The sequence below is a fragment of the Olea europaea genome, chromosome 10 (genome assembly GCF_002742605.1).
Source record: "Olea europaea var. sylvestris chromosome 10, O_europaea_v1, whole genome shotgun sequence".
Classification (NCBI taxonomy): Eukaryota; Viridiplantae; Streptophyta; class Magnoliopsida; order Lamiales; family Oleaceae; genus Olea; species Olea europaea.
Genome location: NC_036246.1, coordinates 12,432,451 through 12,451,217, shown reverse-complemented (window position 1 = coordinate 12,451,217; position 18,767 = coordinate 12,432,451). Strand labels below are relative to the sequence as shown.

The 18,767-nt window shown below is 34.5% G+C and overlaps 3 protein-coding genes across 7 annotated transcripts in view; all 3 read left to right on the top strand.

Moving 5' to 3' along the window:
• Positions 1-9,546, top strand: part of LOC111401266 (O-fucosyltransferase 16) — a 15,208-nt gene extending 5,662 nt beyond the window's left edge. Inside the window, exons 1-10 of one of the 2 annotated variants that reach the window (XM_023028943.1) lie at positions 4,026-4,484; positions 4,581-4,643; positions 4,764-4,854; positions 5,052-5,128; positions 5,802-5,890; positions 5,971-6,154; positions 7,011-7,192; positions 7,614-7,716; positions 8,203-8,534; positions 8,620-9,546. In XM_023028943.1, coding sequence (XP_022884711.1) covers positions 4,317-4,484; positions 4,581-4,643; positions 4,764-4,854; positions 5,052-5,128; positions 5,802-5,890; positions 5,971-6,154; positions 7,011-7,192; positions 7,614-7,716; positions 8,203-8,534; positions 8,620-9,067 — 1,737 coding nt within the window. In that variant the 5' untranslated portion in view covers positions 4,026-4,316 and the 3' untranslated portion in view covers positions 9,068-9,546. Of the gene's footprint in view, positions 1-4,025; positions 4,485-4,580; positions 4,644-4,763; positions 4,855-5,051; positions 5,129-5,801; positions 5,891-5,970; positions 6,155-7,010; positions 7,193-7,613; positions 7,717-8,202; positions 8,535-8,619 lie in introns of those variants that run through there. The other variant, XM_023028942.1, reaches the window with a different exon arrangement.
• On the top strand, positions 26-2,899 carry LOC111401267 (pentatricopeptide repeat-containing protein At1g76280-like). Its single transcript, XM_023028944.1, has 2 exons — positions 26-1,189; positions 1,748-2,899. The coding sequence occupies exons 1-2, from the start codon at positions 1,136-1,138 to the stop codon at positions 2,147-2,149; spliced, it is 456 nt and encodes a 151-aa protein (XP_022884712.1). The 5' UTR covers positions 26-1,135; the 3' UTR covers positions 2,150-2,899.
• Positions 9,547-12,112: 2,566 nt separating the features above from the next.
• On the top strand, positions 12,113-18,340 carry LOC111401265 (WD repeat-containing protein DWA2-like). Of its 4 annotated transcripts, none has more exons than XR_002703962.1 (15): positions 12,113-12,197; positions 12,295-12,378; positions 12,454-12,586; positions 12,721-12,832; positions 13,607-13,706; positions 14,067-14,194; positions 14,676-14,745; positions 16,141-16,229; positions 16,542-16,587; positions 16,758-16,828; positions 16,911-16,984; positions 17,059-17,117; positions 17,794-17,850; positions 17,945-18,009; positions 18,104-18,340. XR_002703962.1 is itself a non-coding variant. In XM_023028941.1 (14 exons), exons 1-13 carry the CDS (start codon positions 12,153-12,155, stop codon positions 17,833-17,835), a joined length of 1,053 nt encoding a protein of 350 aa, XP_022884709.1. In that variant the 5' UTR covers positions 12,113-12,152; the 3' UTR covers positions 17,836-17,850; positions 17,945-18,340. The 4 variants fall into 4 exon arrangements, 2 of the variants coding, with proteins under 2 accessions (XP_022884709.1, XP_022884708.1); XR_002703961.1 differs by having other exon boundaries at positions 17,794-17,854; XM_023028941.1 differs by having other exon boundaries at positions 17,945-18,340.
• The last annotated feature ends 427 nt before the right edge of the window (positions 18,341-18,767 follow it).

The window sequence follows — 18,767 nt, the reverse complement described above, 5'->3', positions numbered from 1 at the left end:
TTAGCCTCCTTTATTCTCTCTGTTTGTGCGTGTGCACATGTATTCGTATGTTTGTCTGAGCATACAAAAGCTATGTTTGCAACCTTAGATACTGCTTTGAATGATCTCTACCCGTGTCTGGCATTATGATATTCAACCATCAACACCGCTTTCATTTATTTCAGATATCTGGAGCATGATTTAGGATTTTCAAGAGAGCAATTTTCTAAATTATAAGATATCTAGGAGCAATCTCTAGCTCCAAGAGGTTGATTCACATTTTCAATCATCTTCCTGGAGGTGGGTTGGTCCTAGCAAAATCTTTGTCACCTTTAAGGGAAGCTTCCAAGGAAAGTGTGCCTTAGTTATAGTCTCTTGACATGTAAATAAGAAAATTGACCTTTCCTCACATGGTTCGAAAGATGTATCAAATAACTAGTTCATTAATAGCCATGATTGTTCTAGGGAAAAACATAGTGTCCTACAGGGGAAAAAAGTGAAACAATCTGATTGTGTCTTGATTTCAACACATTTCCAACTCACTCGACGAATAAACATTTTTCGGTTCACTAGATAAGGCTAACTTATCAATATTAGCCTGCCCAATCCAACCATTGTGGAGCAGATTTGAACAGGTTTCTGAATTAGGAGGTTAGTTCTCCCACACACTGCAACAGCTTACAAAAAACAGAAAAATGGATAAGCAACAAAAATTGAAGTCGATATTAGATTATTGTGTTGGAATGGAAGTATGAAGATGAATAGTTAGAAATTTTTTGAGACTGTTTCCTTGAAATCTTCTCAGAGAGAGGAAAATATTTAATGCTTTTACTTTCTGGTTCATTTTTGAATCATCTACGACTTCTATAAGTTAAGCTAATCATTGGCAGAAGTGGTGAAGCAGTCCAAAGTCTGTTCATTCCTCTAATAATTTGAGGGAAATTTTCTGGCACACTTTACTCTTCTTCTTATCCTTTAGTTTTAATTATGGATTCAGTTGTTGGGTACATGGTGACTAAAATAGCGTGCTAGTAAATGACACCAAATATCGTTTAAAATATCAATTTTCTCAGACATTTCTTTGTGCCAGATCTTGTTGGAATTTGACAACTTTGATGAAGCACTTGAACTCCTTGATCAAGGGACCTCGGAAGGGATGCTACCAGATGTATTGCTATATAACACTATTATTCAAGTAGCAAGTGAGAAGGTAATTAACAGAGTGCATCAGCCTGCGCATTTCCAATCATTATTTAAAAAGAAAGCAGAGATCATCTGCTATGCTTGACCTTATTTTTGAAAACGGTACAATTGGTTTTACATTCAAATTGATAAAATGGCACCTAAAGAATGAAAATAGGCGTAGCTACGCAAAAAGAGTCTCCTATTGTTATTTTTGTATACAAAATTTTTCAATTCCCTTGCATTTTCAAATTGAATGATAAAAGACAATCTACGGTATAGTTTAGTACCTGAGCACTTTAAGTATTCAACATTATTTTTCCCCTCTCTCTAAAGAAAGCTTTAAGTTGGTTTTCTAGTTTTTGCATTAATTTTTTGCTGTTACTTCTGTCCAATTAAATTAGAGGAATTGACGAGGAAAGCCTACACTCCGTGAAGTTCTATAAATTGCATGCATGAGATGGACATCATCTGAACTTGGGATAAATTGGTTGAGTTTTCCTTTAAATATTAGAAGTATGCATTTCCTTTTTTCGTCGTACATTTGACTTGCTAAACTTTCTGCACCTGTCAATTGATTTTTCAGGGAAGAATCGACGTGATTGAGCTTATGGTTGAGCAGATGCATCAAGAGAAGATTCAGCCTGATGCATCAACCATCAGTTGTGTTTTCTCTGCATATGTAGACAATGGCTTCCATAGTACTGCAATGGAAGCATTGCAGGTTCTAAGTATGAGAATGATTTCTGAAGATAACATTCTTCAAGAAAATAGAATAGAATACGAGAATCTAATATTTGCCGAAGACAAGGAAGCTGAATTACAAATACTCGAGGCTTTTAAAGAGTACAAGGAGAATCTTGCCACCGCCCTTCTGTATTTAAGATGGTGTGCCTTGTGTGGATGTCCAATATCTTGGTTACCAAATCAAAGTCAGTGGGCTAAGAGACTTACGAGCAATTATGCTTCAAGAAGACGTCCCATCTGATAAATTCGAGAATTTATTGAATTTATGAACCATGGCATTATGGCTTGTCATCACACTACTGAGTTAATTACAGGAGCTGCAGGCCTCTGATACCAAGCAAGACATGAAAGAAATAATGGATGTAAATATATCAACAAGCATACAAGTCAAGTAGTCAGACCCCCCTCTATTTAGCAAACAGATCTATTCTCATGTTCCTATGATAGTTAATTAGTCCTTGAATATTTTCACTTTTCGGAATTCTTTGAATTCATCTGCAAAAGGGTCCTTGACATGTGGAGGACTGTACTGTGAAATCGACCTGGATTTGGAACTTTGCAAAAAACACTAGTCTTAGTCAAGTGTTGCATTTGGGACCATTGTATAGATTGACTTCGAGAAAGTTTTATTTGAAGAAGATTCATAGTATGAGGTGGTCCTGCCGATTCATGCGTATGCTCCTTCGTCATGGTATTATCAATGCCAATCTCCTTTAGTTTTGGAATCTATACATGGATTTATAAATTAGCCAACAGCTTAGTTGCGGCTTGTACATCAAATTGAAGAGTCCAAAGACTGCCCTTTGTATTGTGCATGAATGCAGCCATGTTTTGTACTGATTAAAAATCATACTAGTTTTCTGTTAATTACTTTTCTATTTTTTCCCTTCTTAATTTAGGTAAGTCAGCGTGACTAGTTGAAAAGTTGAAATTCAATATCGATATGTACTTTCCAAAGATACAATCTTTTAGATTATTTCAGAATATTTATTGAAATTTTTGGGAGTGTCAATTTATTTCTTACACATTTATAATCTTCTGGTGCAAAAAGAAGCACCAGTTTAACTTGGGGGTGGTGATTGAGTTGCAGAGGGAAGCAAAGTAGCTTTGTTACCTATTTCGTTAGGAATTGCAATTTTTTTGGTACATAACATTCAGGCATTTAAGTGACTATTGTATCCTTCTTCATATTTTTCATCTTAATGAATCTTAGTGGATAAAAGATATTTATTTTAAAACTTATAAGCAAACATTAGACTAGCCAAACATGCTCTTAACATCAAAGATATGTTTCACATTTTTGGGGTCCCTCTGAAATCCAAGTGTTGCGTTGAGGATTTAGAAACATTTTATAGAATTTAGTGGTGGCACGATGTTAGTTATTCACAAGTTTAATGATTCATATTGACAGATGCCTTACTTAAAACTAAAGGTGCTTAAAGTCATCATGGAATCCCTTTTATTGGAAGTGTTTCTATTACTCCTTAGTGAATGTTGTGGAAGTGCTTATAAGTGCTATTATTTATAAGTAATTTGGATAAAATAAGTTTTTATCTACATATTTTTTAGGACTACGGGTACTGCTTTCATCATTTATGTCTATTCATTTATAAATATTTTTCAAATATACTCTTTATATAAGTTTTCCCTTTTTCAAAAAGCAAAAATTGTGAGATTAGTTAAAGAGAATTATTCTGCTTCGGTATTATATTATTGTAGTAATGATCATCGGTTACCAAGGTCTCGACCCATTATATTACATATGAAAACATAGCGTTTCAAGAGTTCTAATAATATAACAATTAGATTGGACTACTTAGTTTGCCCAAGAAAATTGAAAGTGAAAATTCTAATAATCTAATTACATGTAAAAATAAGGTTAATTTGGCAGGTGAATTAGAATGGATTTTAATGGTTCATTTTTAAAAAATAAGTTTTTTTTTTTTAATGAACTTCCCACAATTGAGTGTTTATCAATAATGTCCAAAAATAATTTCAATTTTCAAGTGTCATATAAAGAAATGTTTAGCTGTTTGGCACATTGGAAGATACTTGACAATATGATCAACAAAAACTTGACTTTTTTTTTTCTTTTCTTTTTTTAAATTTTAAATTTACTATTTTTTATTCATTTGATCTTCAGTCTCAGGCGGTGAATTCAATATAATTTTTCTATTTATTGAAATATTACTGTTGATGATTAACCCACGTCTGTTCTACTACTCGTTGAATCAGCAGCAAGGGAATCCTTGTCGTTACTGCAAATAATCCAAATGTAAAACTCCAAAATATTCTCTCCAACTTGGAGTAATAATCGAAAGTATTGTTCCCTCCATTGCAAAATTGTAATCTGCTAAAGGAAATCGAATCAATCAGCTATTTGCTCCGCCGCCTGCCGCCGTTCTTACATGGCTTTGCCGCGGCGGCGTCACCAGCCTCACAAGCGCGCTCGATTTTTAATACCAGCCATTTCAGCAGTTTCTGCCGTTCTAGTTCTGCTGTTTTTTTGCTTTTCGTTTCTCGTCCCCTCTCCTACTGACATTGATCACTTCCACCACCGTCGACACTATTCCTCAGTATGTGTTGATTTGTTTGTGGCATTAAATGATGCTTTGATGTTGTGTGAAAATATTTTACTCACATTTGTGGGTTTTGCTATTTGTTTGTTTCAGATGAATGATGGTGATGGTGATGGTGTTGGTGTTGGCAATGGGGTGCCGGTCTTTCGTGTTCCGGTTAGGGTTTTATCTGAAAGTTTTTTTATTTTTATTTGAAGTTGGACTGTGGAACATTTCGCTGATTGGATCTGATTTCTGTATTTCTCATTGTGTTACTTCTTGGGTATTGAGATCTAGACGAGTGGCGGAGTATATGATCGTGATATTTGGACGTCAAAGAATGCTCAGTTCTACTATGGATGCAGTAATGCCAGCAGCAAATTTGCAAGTGCGTAAGCGTTTTTAACATGTATTCTTCCTCTTTACGTTCACATATTAATTTTTGGATCACATTTCTATGTTGTTGTTCATGGTTTTGTTTGTTGATGTAAATATTTTTTTGAGTATTGGGATTCCATTATGTTTTCATTCTAGAACTTATATTATTTCAACAACTATGGGTTAAATATTGCTTTTCAACTACAGAGGCTGAAGATGTCACACGTCCGAATCGTTACTTGGCGATTGCAACCAGTGGAGGTCTAAATCAACAAAGAACCGGGGTATTGCTTAAAGAGTTTGTTTTCTTGGTTGCTTACGAAGGATTTGCTCAATATTCAGTAACTCTATAGTAACATATTTGATGGAAAATTTTCTTTTATTTACTCCATCCTCATGCTTCACGGCGGTTCGTTAGAAGCTTAAGAATTTTTGGTGATTTCAACTAGTATGCTTGCAGAACTCAAGGACTTGATTAGTGTTTAACAAGCCACTGCCAGACCCATTTTGCTCTTGGAAGCTACATCAATTATGTATTGTGAAGGAAAAATTTAACAATCAAATGGCAGTTAATCTATAAAAAACAGATGATGAGATTATTTCATTTATGCACTAATATTGAACCTAATTTGGTGGCACTAAGCAATACCATTTTGCTAATAGCTGGTGAAGACGATGGTTAATATTATTGTTAAATAGTTTCCTGGAAGGCAGACACTTTGTTAAGTTTGTGGCATTTTTCACTCTTTTTTCCGTGTTCGCATTGTTTGTGTCTGTCTTGCAATGGGGTTTTTATGGTCTTCTTGAACCTAATGCCATGAGATCTGGTAAATTTGCTTTCTCCGTGTATTCTGTTTATTAAGTGAATAGTTGAATTGTCCATCTAGATAAATACATAAATATACTCTGGAGCTCAAAGTTAGACGCTAGACTTTAAATCTGTACACTGTATGGCAGATAACTGATGCTGTTGTTGCTGCTCGCATCTTGAATGCTACCCTTATTGTTCCAATACTAGACAAGAAGTCTTTCTGGAAGGATAATAGGTGAAGTCTTGAGAAATGCATTTAACCAAGCTTTTACTATGAATGCTTTTCGTCTGTATTTGACATTGCTTTCTTTGCAGCAATTTTTCGGAGATCTTTAATGTTGATTGGTTTATATCATATCTTGCAAAAGATGTTGAAATCATAAAAGTGCTCCCACATAGAAGAGGACGTGTATGGACTCCATATACCATGAGGGTTCCCAGAAAGTGCAATGATAAATGTTACACCAATCGTGTATTACCTGTACTTTTGAAGAAACGTGTAAGTTGATCGATTGCAATCAGTTAAACTTTTCTCATATATGCATTTGAGTTACAAACATGCTATCTGTAATTGTGAAAAGAAAAATCTGGTGAGGTAATGGACACCATGTCTCATCATGATTGTGTGACTCCATGACATATATAGGCATCCAGCTTTTAACAGTTGTATTTTTATCTACTGGACATCTAAGTTGAGGATTCTTAGACCATTGTGTGCTACTTCTCAGTTGGTGAGAAAAATAATATAAATCTAGGTGCATCTAAAGCTGGAAAATATTGAATATTCTAATGATATATTCAGCATGTTAGGTCCTTCTAATAAATGATAGATAATCTTCCATTCAGATGGTAATATTGGTGTTATATCCCAAAAAGAAAACAAATAAAGATGTTGAACCAGCTTAATTTGACCCGTGCTGTCTTATAGGGATGCAAGTAAATTGTACACATCAGGCCTCCTAGTACTGTTGTTCTCCTTTTCAAATTTAGGTTCAATTGCTAGGGTGTTGTTCTCGTTAATTTGGCTGAATTGTTTTATTTTACCATTTGAAGTTGATTGTACTATTCAACGTTATATGGCCATTTAGTAATATTAACAAGGTTTAAATTTGTTTCTAGATAAATATGAACCTATTTATACCGTATCCTTGGTTCTACCAGTATCTTATTGGTGGACAGAGGGAGAAATTATGCCTAGTTTTATTACATTTGAGCAAGTAATTTGCATCTGAAACCTAGTTCTGAGTATAATAATTTGTTGAATTTCTCTGCTGTATCTGTTGCTTCTACTTTTGCCTTGCTCCACATTATTTTTGTTCAAAGCCAGCACCTAATAGATGCCATTCTTGTGACAGGCTGTCATGTTGACCAAATTTGACTACAGACTTGCAAATAAACTGGAGATGGAATTACAGAAGCTTAGGTGCAGAGTCAACTACCATGCACTGAAGTTCACAGACCCCATTCTTGAACTGGGTGCAAAGTTAGTTCAGCGAATGAGGATGAATACTAAGCATTATATTGCCCTTCATCTAAGGTACTGAAATGCTATATTTTTCTGATTTCTAGTTCTGCCATCGGCTTCTTTTTCATATCCATAACCAAGACAGCGTCCATGTAACAAATTGATATGATTTTATAGGGATTCTTTTATTGAACTTGTCTTACAGCACTGCTGTTCGCAATTTGTCTGTTCACATTTGCAAGCTGCTAGTTTACAAGGTCTTAATTGCAATTTTGGTGAAATGTGACTTGAATTGATATGATCTTTAGTCTGGAATTCTTGATCTCTTGGTCTTTGTCAACTTTATAATTCTTTTGGTTCATAATAGTATTGCTGTTAGGCAATCTGTGGTTAGATGGAATTCATTTAAACATTCTTTTTATTGCATTTTATGATTTTGTTCTTGCTATCAAGAGGAGAGAGAATCTCATGTTAGAATGCTTGTTCTTTACAGGTTTGAACCTGATATGCTTGCATTCTCAGGATGTTATTATGGTGGAGGAGACAAGGAGAGGAGGGAACTTGGTAAAATTCGGAGGAGGTGGAAAACATTACATGTAAGCCTTAACATTTTAGTTTTAGTTTGATATGTTAAAATCCTAAATAGTAAGAATGATATTTAGCCCCCATTTTGTACAAATGAAAATGGGTAGAATAGTTTTTTTTTTTTTTTTTTTTTTTTTAAAAATTAGGGGTTGAAAAAAAAAGGAAAAGGGGGGGGGGGGTTGGATGTCCTAAACAATTCTTGGGTTCAGTATTCCAATTCTGGATGTTATATGGGACTTGGCTGTCATGAATTTTAATGCAGTTTAAGACATTCATTTATGGGAAGATTTTTAAGGTGTTCATGTAAATTGTTGCTGCTACCAAGAAGATGACCATATATATGTAGTCAAAGTAATTGGAACCAACATGAAGCCTGCTTCTAATTCACAGAGAACCAGATTTTGTCTTTATTATGTGTAATTTCAATTCCTCTTTGACATTTGATTTTAACAGGAAATATGAAGCATACCTATGATCTATTGTTGATTAATTTGCAGATCAGTAATCCAGATAAGGGGAAGAGGCAGGGAAGATGCCCTCTTACACCTGAGGAGGTAGGTCTTATGCTGAGAGCACTTGGTTATGGCAAAGATACTCATATTTATGTAGCGTCTGGAGAAGTATATGGAGGGGAAGAAACGTTAGCCCCATTAAAGGCTCTTTTCCCCAACTTCTATTCAAAAGACACTATATCCAGCAAGCAAGAGTTGGAACCTTTTTCTGCATTTTCCTCTCGTATGGCTGCACTAGATTTTATAGTGTGTGATGAAAGTGATGTCTTTGTTACCAATAACAATGGTAATATGGCAAAAATATTAGCAGGGCGGAGGTATGCTTTTATTTATATAAACACAAAACATCTAGTGGAACTTGTCTTAAGTTCCCACTAATGAATCCATTCCTCTCGATTACAGGAGATATTTTGGACACAAACCTACTATCCGTCCTAATGCCAAGAAGTTGTATCGGCTGTTTTTAAACCGAGAGAACATGACATGGGGAGAATTTGCCTCCAAGGTTCGTACGTTTCAGAGAGGTTTCATGGGAGAGCCAAAAGAAGTGAGACCAGGCAGGGGCGAGTTTCACGAAAATCCATCTTCCTGCATCTGTGAAGATTCCGAGGCCAAAGCAAAGATGGATTTGGGTCCGTTAAAGCGCGGAAAAGGATCTATCACCACAAAGAAAGACACGGATGTAGCATCTGAAGATCAAAATATGGACGATGACCTTGAATGGTCTGATCCTGAAGACTATGAAGATCCAAGTAATGAGCAAGTTAAAGTTCCGTATAATCAAACAAGTTTGGACTATGATGCTTTAATGACAGAGGATACCGAGTTGGATGAATTGCTTTCAGATTGAATGAAAATGCTTCGCATGTATAGAGATTTTACCCAATTTTGGCTATGCTTAAAAGCAAGACAAACTTACTTCTAAGTTATTTTACCTAACCTGAAAAGTGACTTTTAAGCAAGCCAAACATGCAATATCTGCTAGAAGTTGCTTTTTTTCTTCAATTTCCAGTATTTGGAGCTTCCAGGAGATTGAAACACTGGGCTCAATTCGAAAAGGCAATCTTGATGAAGATGAATTTTGTAACTGAGGTTGTTGCTAAAAAAGCATAGTCATGATATTGTATTGGAAACTCTTGTGGCCAGTTTGACGACTTAGTAGTCAGATAGTTTTCTTTATTAAGGGTCTATTTACAGAAGGGGATGTTTCTTGTTAGAGGGTAGAGAACCTTTATATGTAGAATCAAACAGAGGTTTTTTTGAATGACTTTGTAAATTATTTTATTTGGAACTCATAATCAATCAAGGATTGAAATGTTTTCATTATTATCTCTTTGTTACAGGACCATAGTATCAGTTGACTTGATAATATAATTTATAAATTTTTTTATCTTTTTTCTTATTCGTCTGTAGTAGTGTTTCATCGTATCTAATATCTAAAAATTAAATCTTTGAAATTTGACTCGTAAAATTTTGTGTGTACATCAGGAAAAACAAGTAGAAAGAGAGAAGAAAACTAAACATAAACAACGTAAATTAACTTTCAGCAGAAACTCAATTGGGTTATTAAGCTTTTATTTTAACTTCAGACTGTCGGGATTTGTATAGATGAAAGTGAGTGCCACCTGAAAATAATTTCATTGTTATCTTCTCGATAATTCAATACGATCATTGGCTTGGTGAAATCAATTGCGATATAATTTGCATTTTAGTGACTAACATAGTTCATCAGTTCAACTGCCACATAATGAACATAGGGTTGGCAACAAGGTGGGTTCGAGACGGTGCGGGCTCCCTTACCCCCGTCCTGTTACGCCTTGCCCTGTTTAAATTTTTTAATTAATTAATTAATTTCTAAAAATTTAATTATTCGAATATATTTGGTAAACTAAGGTTTTTATTATTTATCATATTTCTTAGATAATTTTAGTTGTCATCATTTATTAAAATTAATGAAATTTCAGGGAATTTTTTCATTTAAAGTATTAAATTAAAAAAAAAAAAAAGAGTGAGGTCCCTGCTACTTGTGCCCCACCCATACTTGACTAGATTAAGCAGGTCATCCCAATCACGTTTGGGAAGGAGCCCACGGGTATCAAGTTTGAAGGGTATTTTTGTCATCCCCATATTAACACTACAATTTTTTATATGAAAATTTTGATTATGTCTATGTTAAGTCCTTGAGACCCATTTTTTGAGGGAAATGTGTTTTTGTCCTTGGAATATTGTTTTTTAGAGAACGTGTGGTTAAAAAGGTGAGAAATTTTTTTAGTTTACTTGTAGAATTATTTTACGAAAGAATGTGTAAATAAAAATGAATTTTTTTTAAAAGAAGAAGAAGAAGAGGGTCAAACAAGTATATGTGTATTCTTCTTTTACATTGTACCACGTGGCGACACATGTTTGGACAAATTAAAAAAACACACTTTCTCGTCCAACACTTTTTAACTCCAATGTAATGTATACAAAGATGTCAACCATGAAGTATACATTTACCATTATTCGGCAAGTGCTTTACTAACATATTGCTCAAAGGTTTAACATTAAGCCCTTGTTTGAGCCCCCATTCTTTTTATAAGAATAAATTTTTGAATAGTGTGTTAATAGGAAATGTGTGGTTAAAAAATAAGAAAATAATTTGGATTTACGTGTAATATTATTTTATTGAAAAATGTATGATTGAAATAATGTCAAAAAATTGTTTAAGAATATATTTTTGAAAGAATGTGGCTCAAAGAGAGGCTAATTAACTTTAGTTTTAAGGACAAACGGTGTAATTTTAGTCAAAAATATAATGAAACTTATCATTAAGCCCTTGTCTGAGCCTTATCATTGTTGGGAATTTACTTAAACATGCACAGCGGAATTTAACAAATTTCAATTCCCAATCAGGATTCAGCTTTGTATTTAGATAAAAAAATGTAATGAGAAATATACCTTTACTTGTGATTTGCAAACTCCTTCGCGTTATTCCTTTCCAGTAGCTTGAATCTGCCTCCCACAACTGTCCAATTGTCCAGCCTCCAATAAAATCCACACAGAGAGTAGACAGCAACTGCTAGGGTTTCTTTCTTGTGCTAGCAAGAATAATGAATAATTTTTGGACCTCAAACCCTAGCTGCATATATATATAAACCCAAACGGACCCTGCCCGGTCCGGTCCAATATTTAATTAATCCAATTAATCAAACCCGGTCCGTGAATTAATTAATCAAATTAATTAATTCGGGATTATAAATAACAAATTCAATTAATTAATTTATGCAACGATTGTTAAATTAATCAATTGACAATTTGCAGTTTTCCAATTCTCTTTTGTGTGCGACCCATTAGGTTCCCGACCACGATGCCGAACGTCGTGAAATATTATTTTGATCTAATCAAAATTGATAAATTAATACACCCTTTTAATTTATCGTCAATTCACATTCGCCGTCCCTGATTGACATCTAGCAATGTGTCAGGGCAATACATGTGACGGGAAATGTCACGTGGTATGACAAAACCAAATTCATTCGTTTACCGTGGAACTATTATCCATTCGTCAATACGATCCGATCAATTACGAGATATGGAATTGTGTCAATCTCGATCATCGATCATATCTTTCATTCCACTATTAAGTCAATATAAATCGAAAACTCCTTTTCGACTTATGAGTACACCTTGGCCAAGGATTTCATCATCGACTTAATTGAATGAAACGCAGATCATAATCTCCTGCTATCTAAGAGTGACGAATCATTTATTGATCAATCACAACCTTCATACGATTCTTGACGTACCCGAACGATGTCGTATTAGCGGCCCCTTTCAGAGCAACATCCAACACCGCCAAAGTATGACTGTCCTCATATAAGGTATCATGACGACCTCAAGTCAAAGGACCAATTCCACTACATCCCGATCACACATTTTACGGCCGTCTCAGTACAATGCAAGGTGGATCAACCGGAGTCGGCTATGGTCTCAAATATCAGGTCAATATCAAACCCTCTCTAAGAATGTTTCCTGAGTTAATGCATATACCCCTTATTTTGGTAGGAAGAAATTCTGAACTGAAGTTATTGATTCTAGGCTAGATGCATTTCCGATGTGAAAGCAGATACGGATCACACCAGTTTCCTCACTGGTACTCTCAGTCTCAAGGAAGAAAACGAGGTCGTTTAAGTTTTCCCTCTTGACTTAATATTGATGGCAGTGTTTATTGGATCAATCGTGGTTTTTTAATTTCAGGTGCATTTAATAAGGCTTTCGTCGGGGGGTAATGAATTGATCTGCGAAGGTTTGTTTTCGCATCCGAATGAAATTTGGGACCTCGCTTCTTGTCCTTTTGATCAACGCATATTCTCCACCGTCTTCTCTTCGGGTAAGTTGGTCGTTTTTTATTTTTCTAATTTTTATTTTATTATTTTATTTTATTTTGCTGGCTTATATGGACTTTCGCATTTGTTTATCTCAGAGTTTCTAAAGTTTGATAAAATGGTGTTTTATGTTTCGAAGGCGAATCATATGGAGCAGCAATATGGCAAATCCCCGAGTTATATGGCCAGCAGAATTCCCCACAACTTGAAAGAATTGCTTCTCTGGATGCTCACAGTTCTAAAATTAAATGGTGAGTTTATTGTTTCATGGCTAAACTGTGAGCTTGAAGCTGAAGAAAGACACAATTGTAAAATGCAATTATTGATAATTTTGTGCTGAAGATAAAAAGAAACTGGAATGCATTTTTGCTCAAAGCTTATCATTTTTGCTAATTTATAATGTGGTTCTGATTCCGTCAACTCTTCTAGTGGGTTTAACTGGAGTGATACTTATGTTTATAGAATTGGAACCAGTGAATCTCAGTCCGTATATTTTAATTTTAGATATCTCAGATGGATTGGTTGAACTCCTTTACCACCAATCCCAATCATTACATGGTATCTAACCAATTTAATTTTTAAGAGCATGCTATTCATGTATCTTACCGTCTTTAAAAGTTAACTGCTACTAGTTTTCTGGGTAATTATTGTCCTCTTTTCTAGTGGCTGAGAAAAGTTTGTCCTTACTGGGCTGTTTTGTTACAGAAAGCATAAATTTTGACTTCAATTACATTACTGCTTCTATCTCAAATATCACTTTGATTTGTGGTAAAAGCTAAAAAAAGGACAAAGTTCAAAGAAATGAAGAGGTATTTTGTTGTTCTTTCCTTCAATAGTGACGCAGTAAGGCCCAAAGACTAAGTGAAACAAAATTAGTTTTTCAATATTAGCATGCTCTTAATTCATGCTGGTTTCAAGGAATTCATCTTTGCTTTAAGCTCATATTGATTGTCTGAATTCATTTTAATTTAGATAATTTTAGTTTAGTGAGTACTGAATGGTATTGAATGCCATGCTCTTTGTAGTGTTTTATGGTGGCCTACTGGAAGGCATGACAAGTTAGTTAGTATTGATGAACAAAATCTCTTTCTGTGGAGCATAGATACTTCAAAGAAGACTGCCCAGGTATGGCTCATAAAATAATTTATTGAGTTGTGTGTTGGCCACATGACTTTATAGTCACAACATGGAGAGTATAATTCACTGCCCTAATTTCTTTGAGTGATTTCCTTGATTTGTATTTATTGCAGAATAAGATAGTGGATATATTTAACATTGATCATTCATGTTTTTGTCCTCATTTATTGGAAATGTGTTGGTTGTTTTATCTTGATTTATAGTTTTTCCCATCTTAGCATTCACATGTTCAACATGAGATAGAATTATAATTAATTACTGGGAAAGGGACCTTAAGATTGTAATACTGGCCTCGTTTCTTTTGGTTGCCTGGGCTAATTCTTATTCAGGTCTTGCTGCAAAATCTAGGTACAATCACAAGAATCCGCAGGTATGCTCCATTATTTATCTGGTGGAGCATGGGATGCGCATGATGTTAATGCTGTTGCCTTAACTTGTGACTCATCAGTTCAACTTTGGGATCTGCGAACAATGAAGTATGTTAATGTCAAATTCAATTCTCTGCCTAGTTTTGACTAATAAACATGTTAACCTTTTTTGTCTTGATGGTCAGCCGAGCAAATTGTAAATTGGTGCAACTTGTTTTGTCTTTCCGCATTTTATATATGCCATTTAATTGACAGTAAGATGTCAATATTGTTTGACAGTTATCATTTCACACTTTTGATTTGCCACCATATTAGGTTGATGTTGTGACATTATGCCATGTTATTGTTAATGGTGCTTCTGCTCAACGTTTGTATTAACATCTCTAGAACTTACAATTTTGATTACCGTCTATTCATCTAAGTTCATCACGTTTCAGTCAATTGATGCTTGCAAGCTTTGATTACCTGTAAAGCAGGTCCAGTCCATATTAATCTGATGATGAGTTTATTTTTATTTGTTTCAAGTTTTATAATTAAGAATAATGATTTTAAATTTTAACTATAAATATTAAGGATCATTTGTTTTCAGGACGACTAATTCAATTCAGCATGCTCACGTCCGTACTGTGGACTACGACACTAAAAAGAAATATATGCTTGTAAGTATCCAGTTGTGAATTCATTCAAGCATCTCATTGACAGAACAATTTGCAATTCTGACAGTTGTGAGGATGTTACTTTCATGCATCTACACGGAATGCTTATAATTGCACACCACGTTGATGGATGGGTGGCTTATGGACTCTGTGCATGCACACACCTTTTTAAATGGGATATGTTACATATGAGGCTGGCAGGCTAGGTTCTCAATCTTTGCTTCTTGCTAATGAGCCACTTTCGGAGAGAGTTTTGCCAGATCAATTACATGCTTTACTTCAATTTCTAGTATCTTTTTGTTCAAACAACCTTTTTGATTTAGTTCCAATTCATGTATTTTATCTTCGACCTCTCAATCACATTATCTTGATGTAAAATTGATGCTGACGATAATGAAATACTATAATATACTCCATTCGTAATTTAAAGATAGGCTTTTTTCATTTTCACACAGATCAATAAAATATAAGTAATATAGTTGGAAATATAATTTTAAAATTTTTACTTATATTTTTCTTAATATACCTCTGCAACATTAATAATGGTTTAAATAGGAGTAGTTCATATATATTGATAACAAGACACATTAAATAGGGGTACATTAGAAAATTAAGAAATCAACTATATTATTAACAAGGAAAGTGCCTATAATTTGGGATAAACAAAAAAGGAAAGCAAGCATATTTTCATGGAACAGAGGGAGTATCTCCTGAATTATCCAACTTCTTCGAGAACTGACCTAAATATAAAATAACAAAGATGCTTGAAGAATGGTAAAAAATGCGCTATTCAAATTATATCCGTATAAAAATAACTTTTTGCATTGAACAAACAAACTAAAAAAGGGTAACTAGCCCCTAGGAGGAGTAGAACATGGCCCTGGGTGAAATTGTTTGCTGCTTGAATCTTGATCAACCTGCTAAGGGCCATCTTTGTATTGTGTTTTGGCAATTTTTGGCCATTAATTACTATTATAATCAACATAACAATGACAACAATGAGGGAACCAACTTTTGTACTCATCCAAATTCTCCTCTTGAAAAGGAAATAAAACTTAGTCCCTGTTTGATACAGATTTTATTCTAAGTCTAATTCAACAATTAATTTTAACTACACATTTTAGGGGACCCATAACTTTTCAACCACACATTTAATCTACTTTTATCAAAATCTACTAAAGATTTGATTTTAATTCCCACCAGTCAGGGGCTTAATATTTTCTTGGTCTCTCACGCTTGATCTTTCTTAACGTTTCTGTAAATTTTCTTTCATTAATTGCAATCAGAGAAAGGAGAGATGGAAGTCTTCTTTTGTTGCAGAAGAAAGTTTTATTTTTAGAGCTTCAATCCTTTCTCTATCCCTCTCTTTAAAAGATGATCTTAGTTGACATTTCTCAGGTAACTGCTGAAGATGAGTCTGGGATACATATATGGGATCTCAGAAAGCCGAAGTTTCCAGTCTCTGAGCTACCTGGACACTCACATTGGTATATTTGTAAATAATGATACATCCCTAGTTTTATTTTGTGTATGCATTCATGTCTGATGTCTTCGAATGGTAATTCTGTTATATTCATTTCTTTTTTCCTTTACATTTTCCGTTCCTTTGTATGTAAAATTAAGTCCTATATCCTCATAAAGCATAATGAAGCTTGTAAGGCTAGTCCCTAAGAAAAGAATCAATACTCTTGTGTTTTTCATGTTTGTATGTTACGATGGTAGTTTTGAGTGGATCTTTTAATCATTCATCCATTAATAATGACCATTTGATAAGTCAAATATATTGTTATTGTTCACAGGACATGGACAGTTAAATGTAATCCGGAGTATGAAGGCTTGATTCTGGTTCTCTCTCTCTCTCTCTCTCTCTGTGGGTGTGTGTGGGGCACATGGCAGATTAAACTCATGACATCTTTTTCCTAGAGCAATTTTCTTTTAAATATGCGCTTCTTAGAAAGGGCATGATGTTATTTTCTAGTCATTGGTTCTTTGCTAACAGTAACAAATTGTTGTAGAGTGCTGGAACTGACTCAGCTGTCAATTTATGGTCGGTTCCTTCAAGCAGTGATGATTCTACTTCGGACAGGTCCGTATTATCTTTACAAGTCCAACTTCAATTCCATTATTTGACTTTTCTATATAATCATCCTTATTTCGTGTTTTGGCAGCCTGGTGGAATCACCTACAAGGAGGGTAGATCCGCTGCTTCATTCGTACACTGATTATGAAGACAGTGTTTATGGTAATTTTTGCAAATCTGAAACTCCATTCAAATTTAGCGCTCAACTCAACTTAACTATCTTCACTTGGCTGCAGACCTTGCTTGGAGTTTTCGAGAACCCTGGATATTTGCATCATTGTCTTATGATGGGAGGGTAAAACTACACTTTACTTTTAGAAAATATATTTAGTAGTAGATTCTTGTATTTCCATAATGGTAGATCTGGCAATAAATCGAATGGATTGGCAATAAAGGATTCTCTTAACCAACCTGAAATTAGTGGAAACAAGGTTTAGTTTGTTGTTGTATTCTTGTACTTCCATAATATTTCAAATGGGAAACTTGCATCGTTTTAGATCATGAGTATCAGATGCTGTTGCTGTTTCCATGGCTGATTTTTCAAAGCATAAATTCTTTCAATAATGGCAGAAGATTTTTGTCATTTGGAATTTCGATACTGTGTTATACGTGCTAGGTGTAATGTTTTCCCATATTGAAAGGAATTTACTGGTTGTGGGAGAGTATAAAAAGCAGAGTAACATATCCAAGTTTATGGTTTCCGGAAATGAGAGTTGGTTTTTTAATCTGTGGCTAATTTTTTTCATCTACCATTACATAAACACACATCTTTTGTATCAAGTTGGTCGGTCCCAATTTCTGATGCATGTTACAGCTAGAATTATAAATCTTTTCATCATTTGATATGATAACCAAAGGATCATAAATAAAGTTAGATCTGTTGAGCATTGATTGTTTCACCATTTCTCCACAATTTCTGTTAGTTATTTAAACGTAGTTTATAACAACGTTATTATTTCTGTGTGATGCAGGTAGTTGTGGAATCAATTCAACCCCATCTTCCAAAGAAATGAATCCAAGCAAATGCAGTAGGTGGAAATTCTTAGACTTAGTTTTTACTTGTTAATCTTTTTAATCTTGTTCTCCATTTTGTTTCTTATTTATATTATTTTGTTGTCACAGAATTGATTTGGTTCTGAAAACTTAATCATACTGAGGCTCTATTGCTTTACAACGACGAACCTCTGGTATGGTGTTTTTTCCTAGGTGAAATTTTCATTCTGGAGCTTTTCAAACATTTGCAGTCCATAGTAATGACCTGTGTGCTGTTCTTGTTCTTAGTGGACATCATATATTTGTCTCTTTTGGAGGGGGAAGATGTGTTGATGCCCAGGAAAGTTAATTTAGTGAACTTCTTTCGTTATTTCGAGCCAAATAGCACTACATGTAGCTATTAGCTATCAGCACGTTTTCCTGTGCAACAGTTTACCTAAACAAAATGTTCATTTCGAAATGTTACTGTATTGATATTGTTACTTTTGGATTACCCTGTATAATGTGCATGCATATACCTATTCACATGGATTAGTGTAGAATTATATCATCACCTAAATAACTCTCTATGGCAAGGATTTAATGAGAAATATCTGGTTAAATTTGACAGTTCTGTAACAGAGGATAAAATGTATAATGTAAATGGAAGAAGGAAAATGACTCATTTTGGTGAACTTGTGATTTTATCTCAATTAGGTTATTAGATTTCGTTTATGCAACGACCCAGCCTCGTGCCCAACTATTACTTTATGTACTGTCCTCCCTGGGAGAGCTTGAGCTCATCTTATTTCTCATGGATTTCTGTCCGTCTCCAGGATTCGAACCTATGATATTTTCCTTGGTAGAGACTTGAGTTGAATCGCGGTATTAATTGGACAAGTTGTTCGGGTACCAATTGGGCAAGTTGATATTTCCTTTAAGAGGAGGTCATGTGTTTGAATTTTGATAACAC

Excerpts from the sequence above, each read along its gene's own strand:
- LOC111401267 (XM_023028944.1), top strand. The coding sequence starts at position 1,136 with ATGCTACCAGATGTATTGCTATATAACACTATTATTCAAGTAGCAAGT. Across the intron at positions 1,190-1,747 it reads TTCAAGTAGCAAGTGAGAAG|GGAAGAATCGACGTGATTGA; the intron begins GTAATTAACAGA and ends TTGATTTTTCAG.
- LOC111401265 (XM_023028941.1), top strand. The coding sequence starts at position 12,153 with ATGCAAGGTGGATCAACCGGAGTCGGCTATGGTCTCAAATATCAG. Across the intron at positions 12,379-12,453 it reads GTCTCAAGGAAGAAAACGAG|GTGCATTTAATAAGGCTTTC; the intron begins GTCGTTTAAGTT and ends TTTTAATTTCAG. Across the intron at positions 16,985-17,058 it reads TTATGAAGACAGTGTTTATG|ACCTTGCTTGGAGTTTTCGA; the intron begins GTAATTTTTGCA and ends ACTTGGCTGCAG.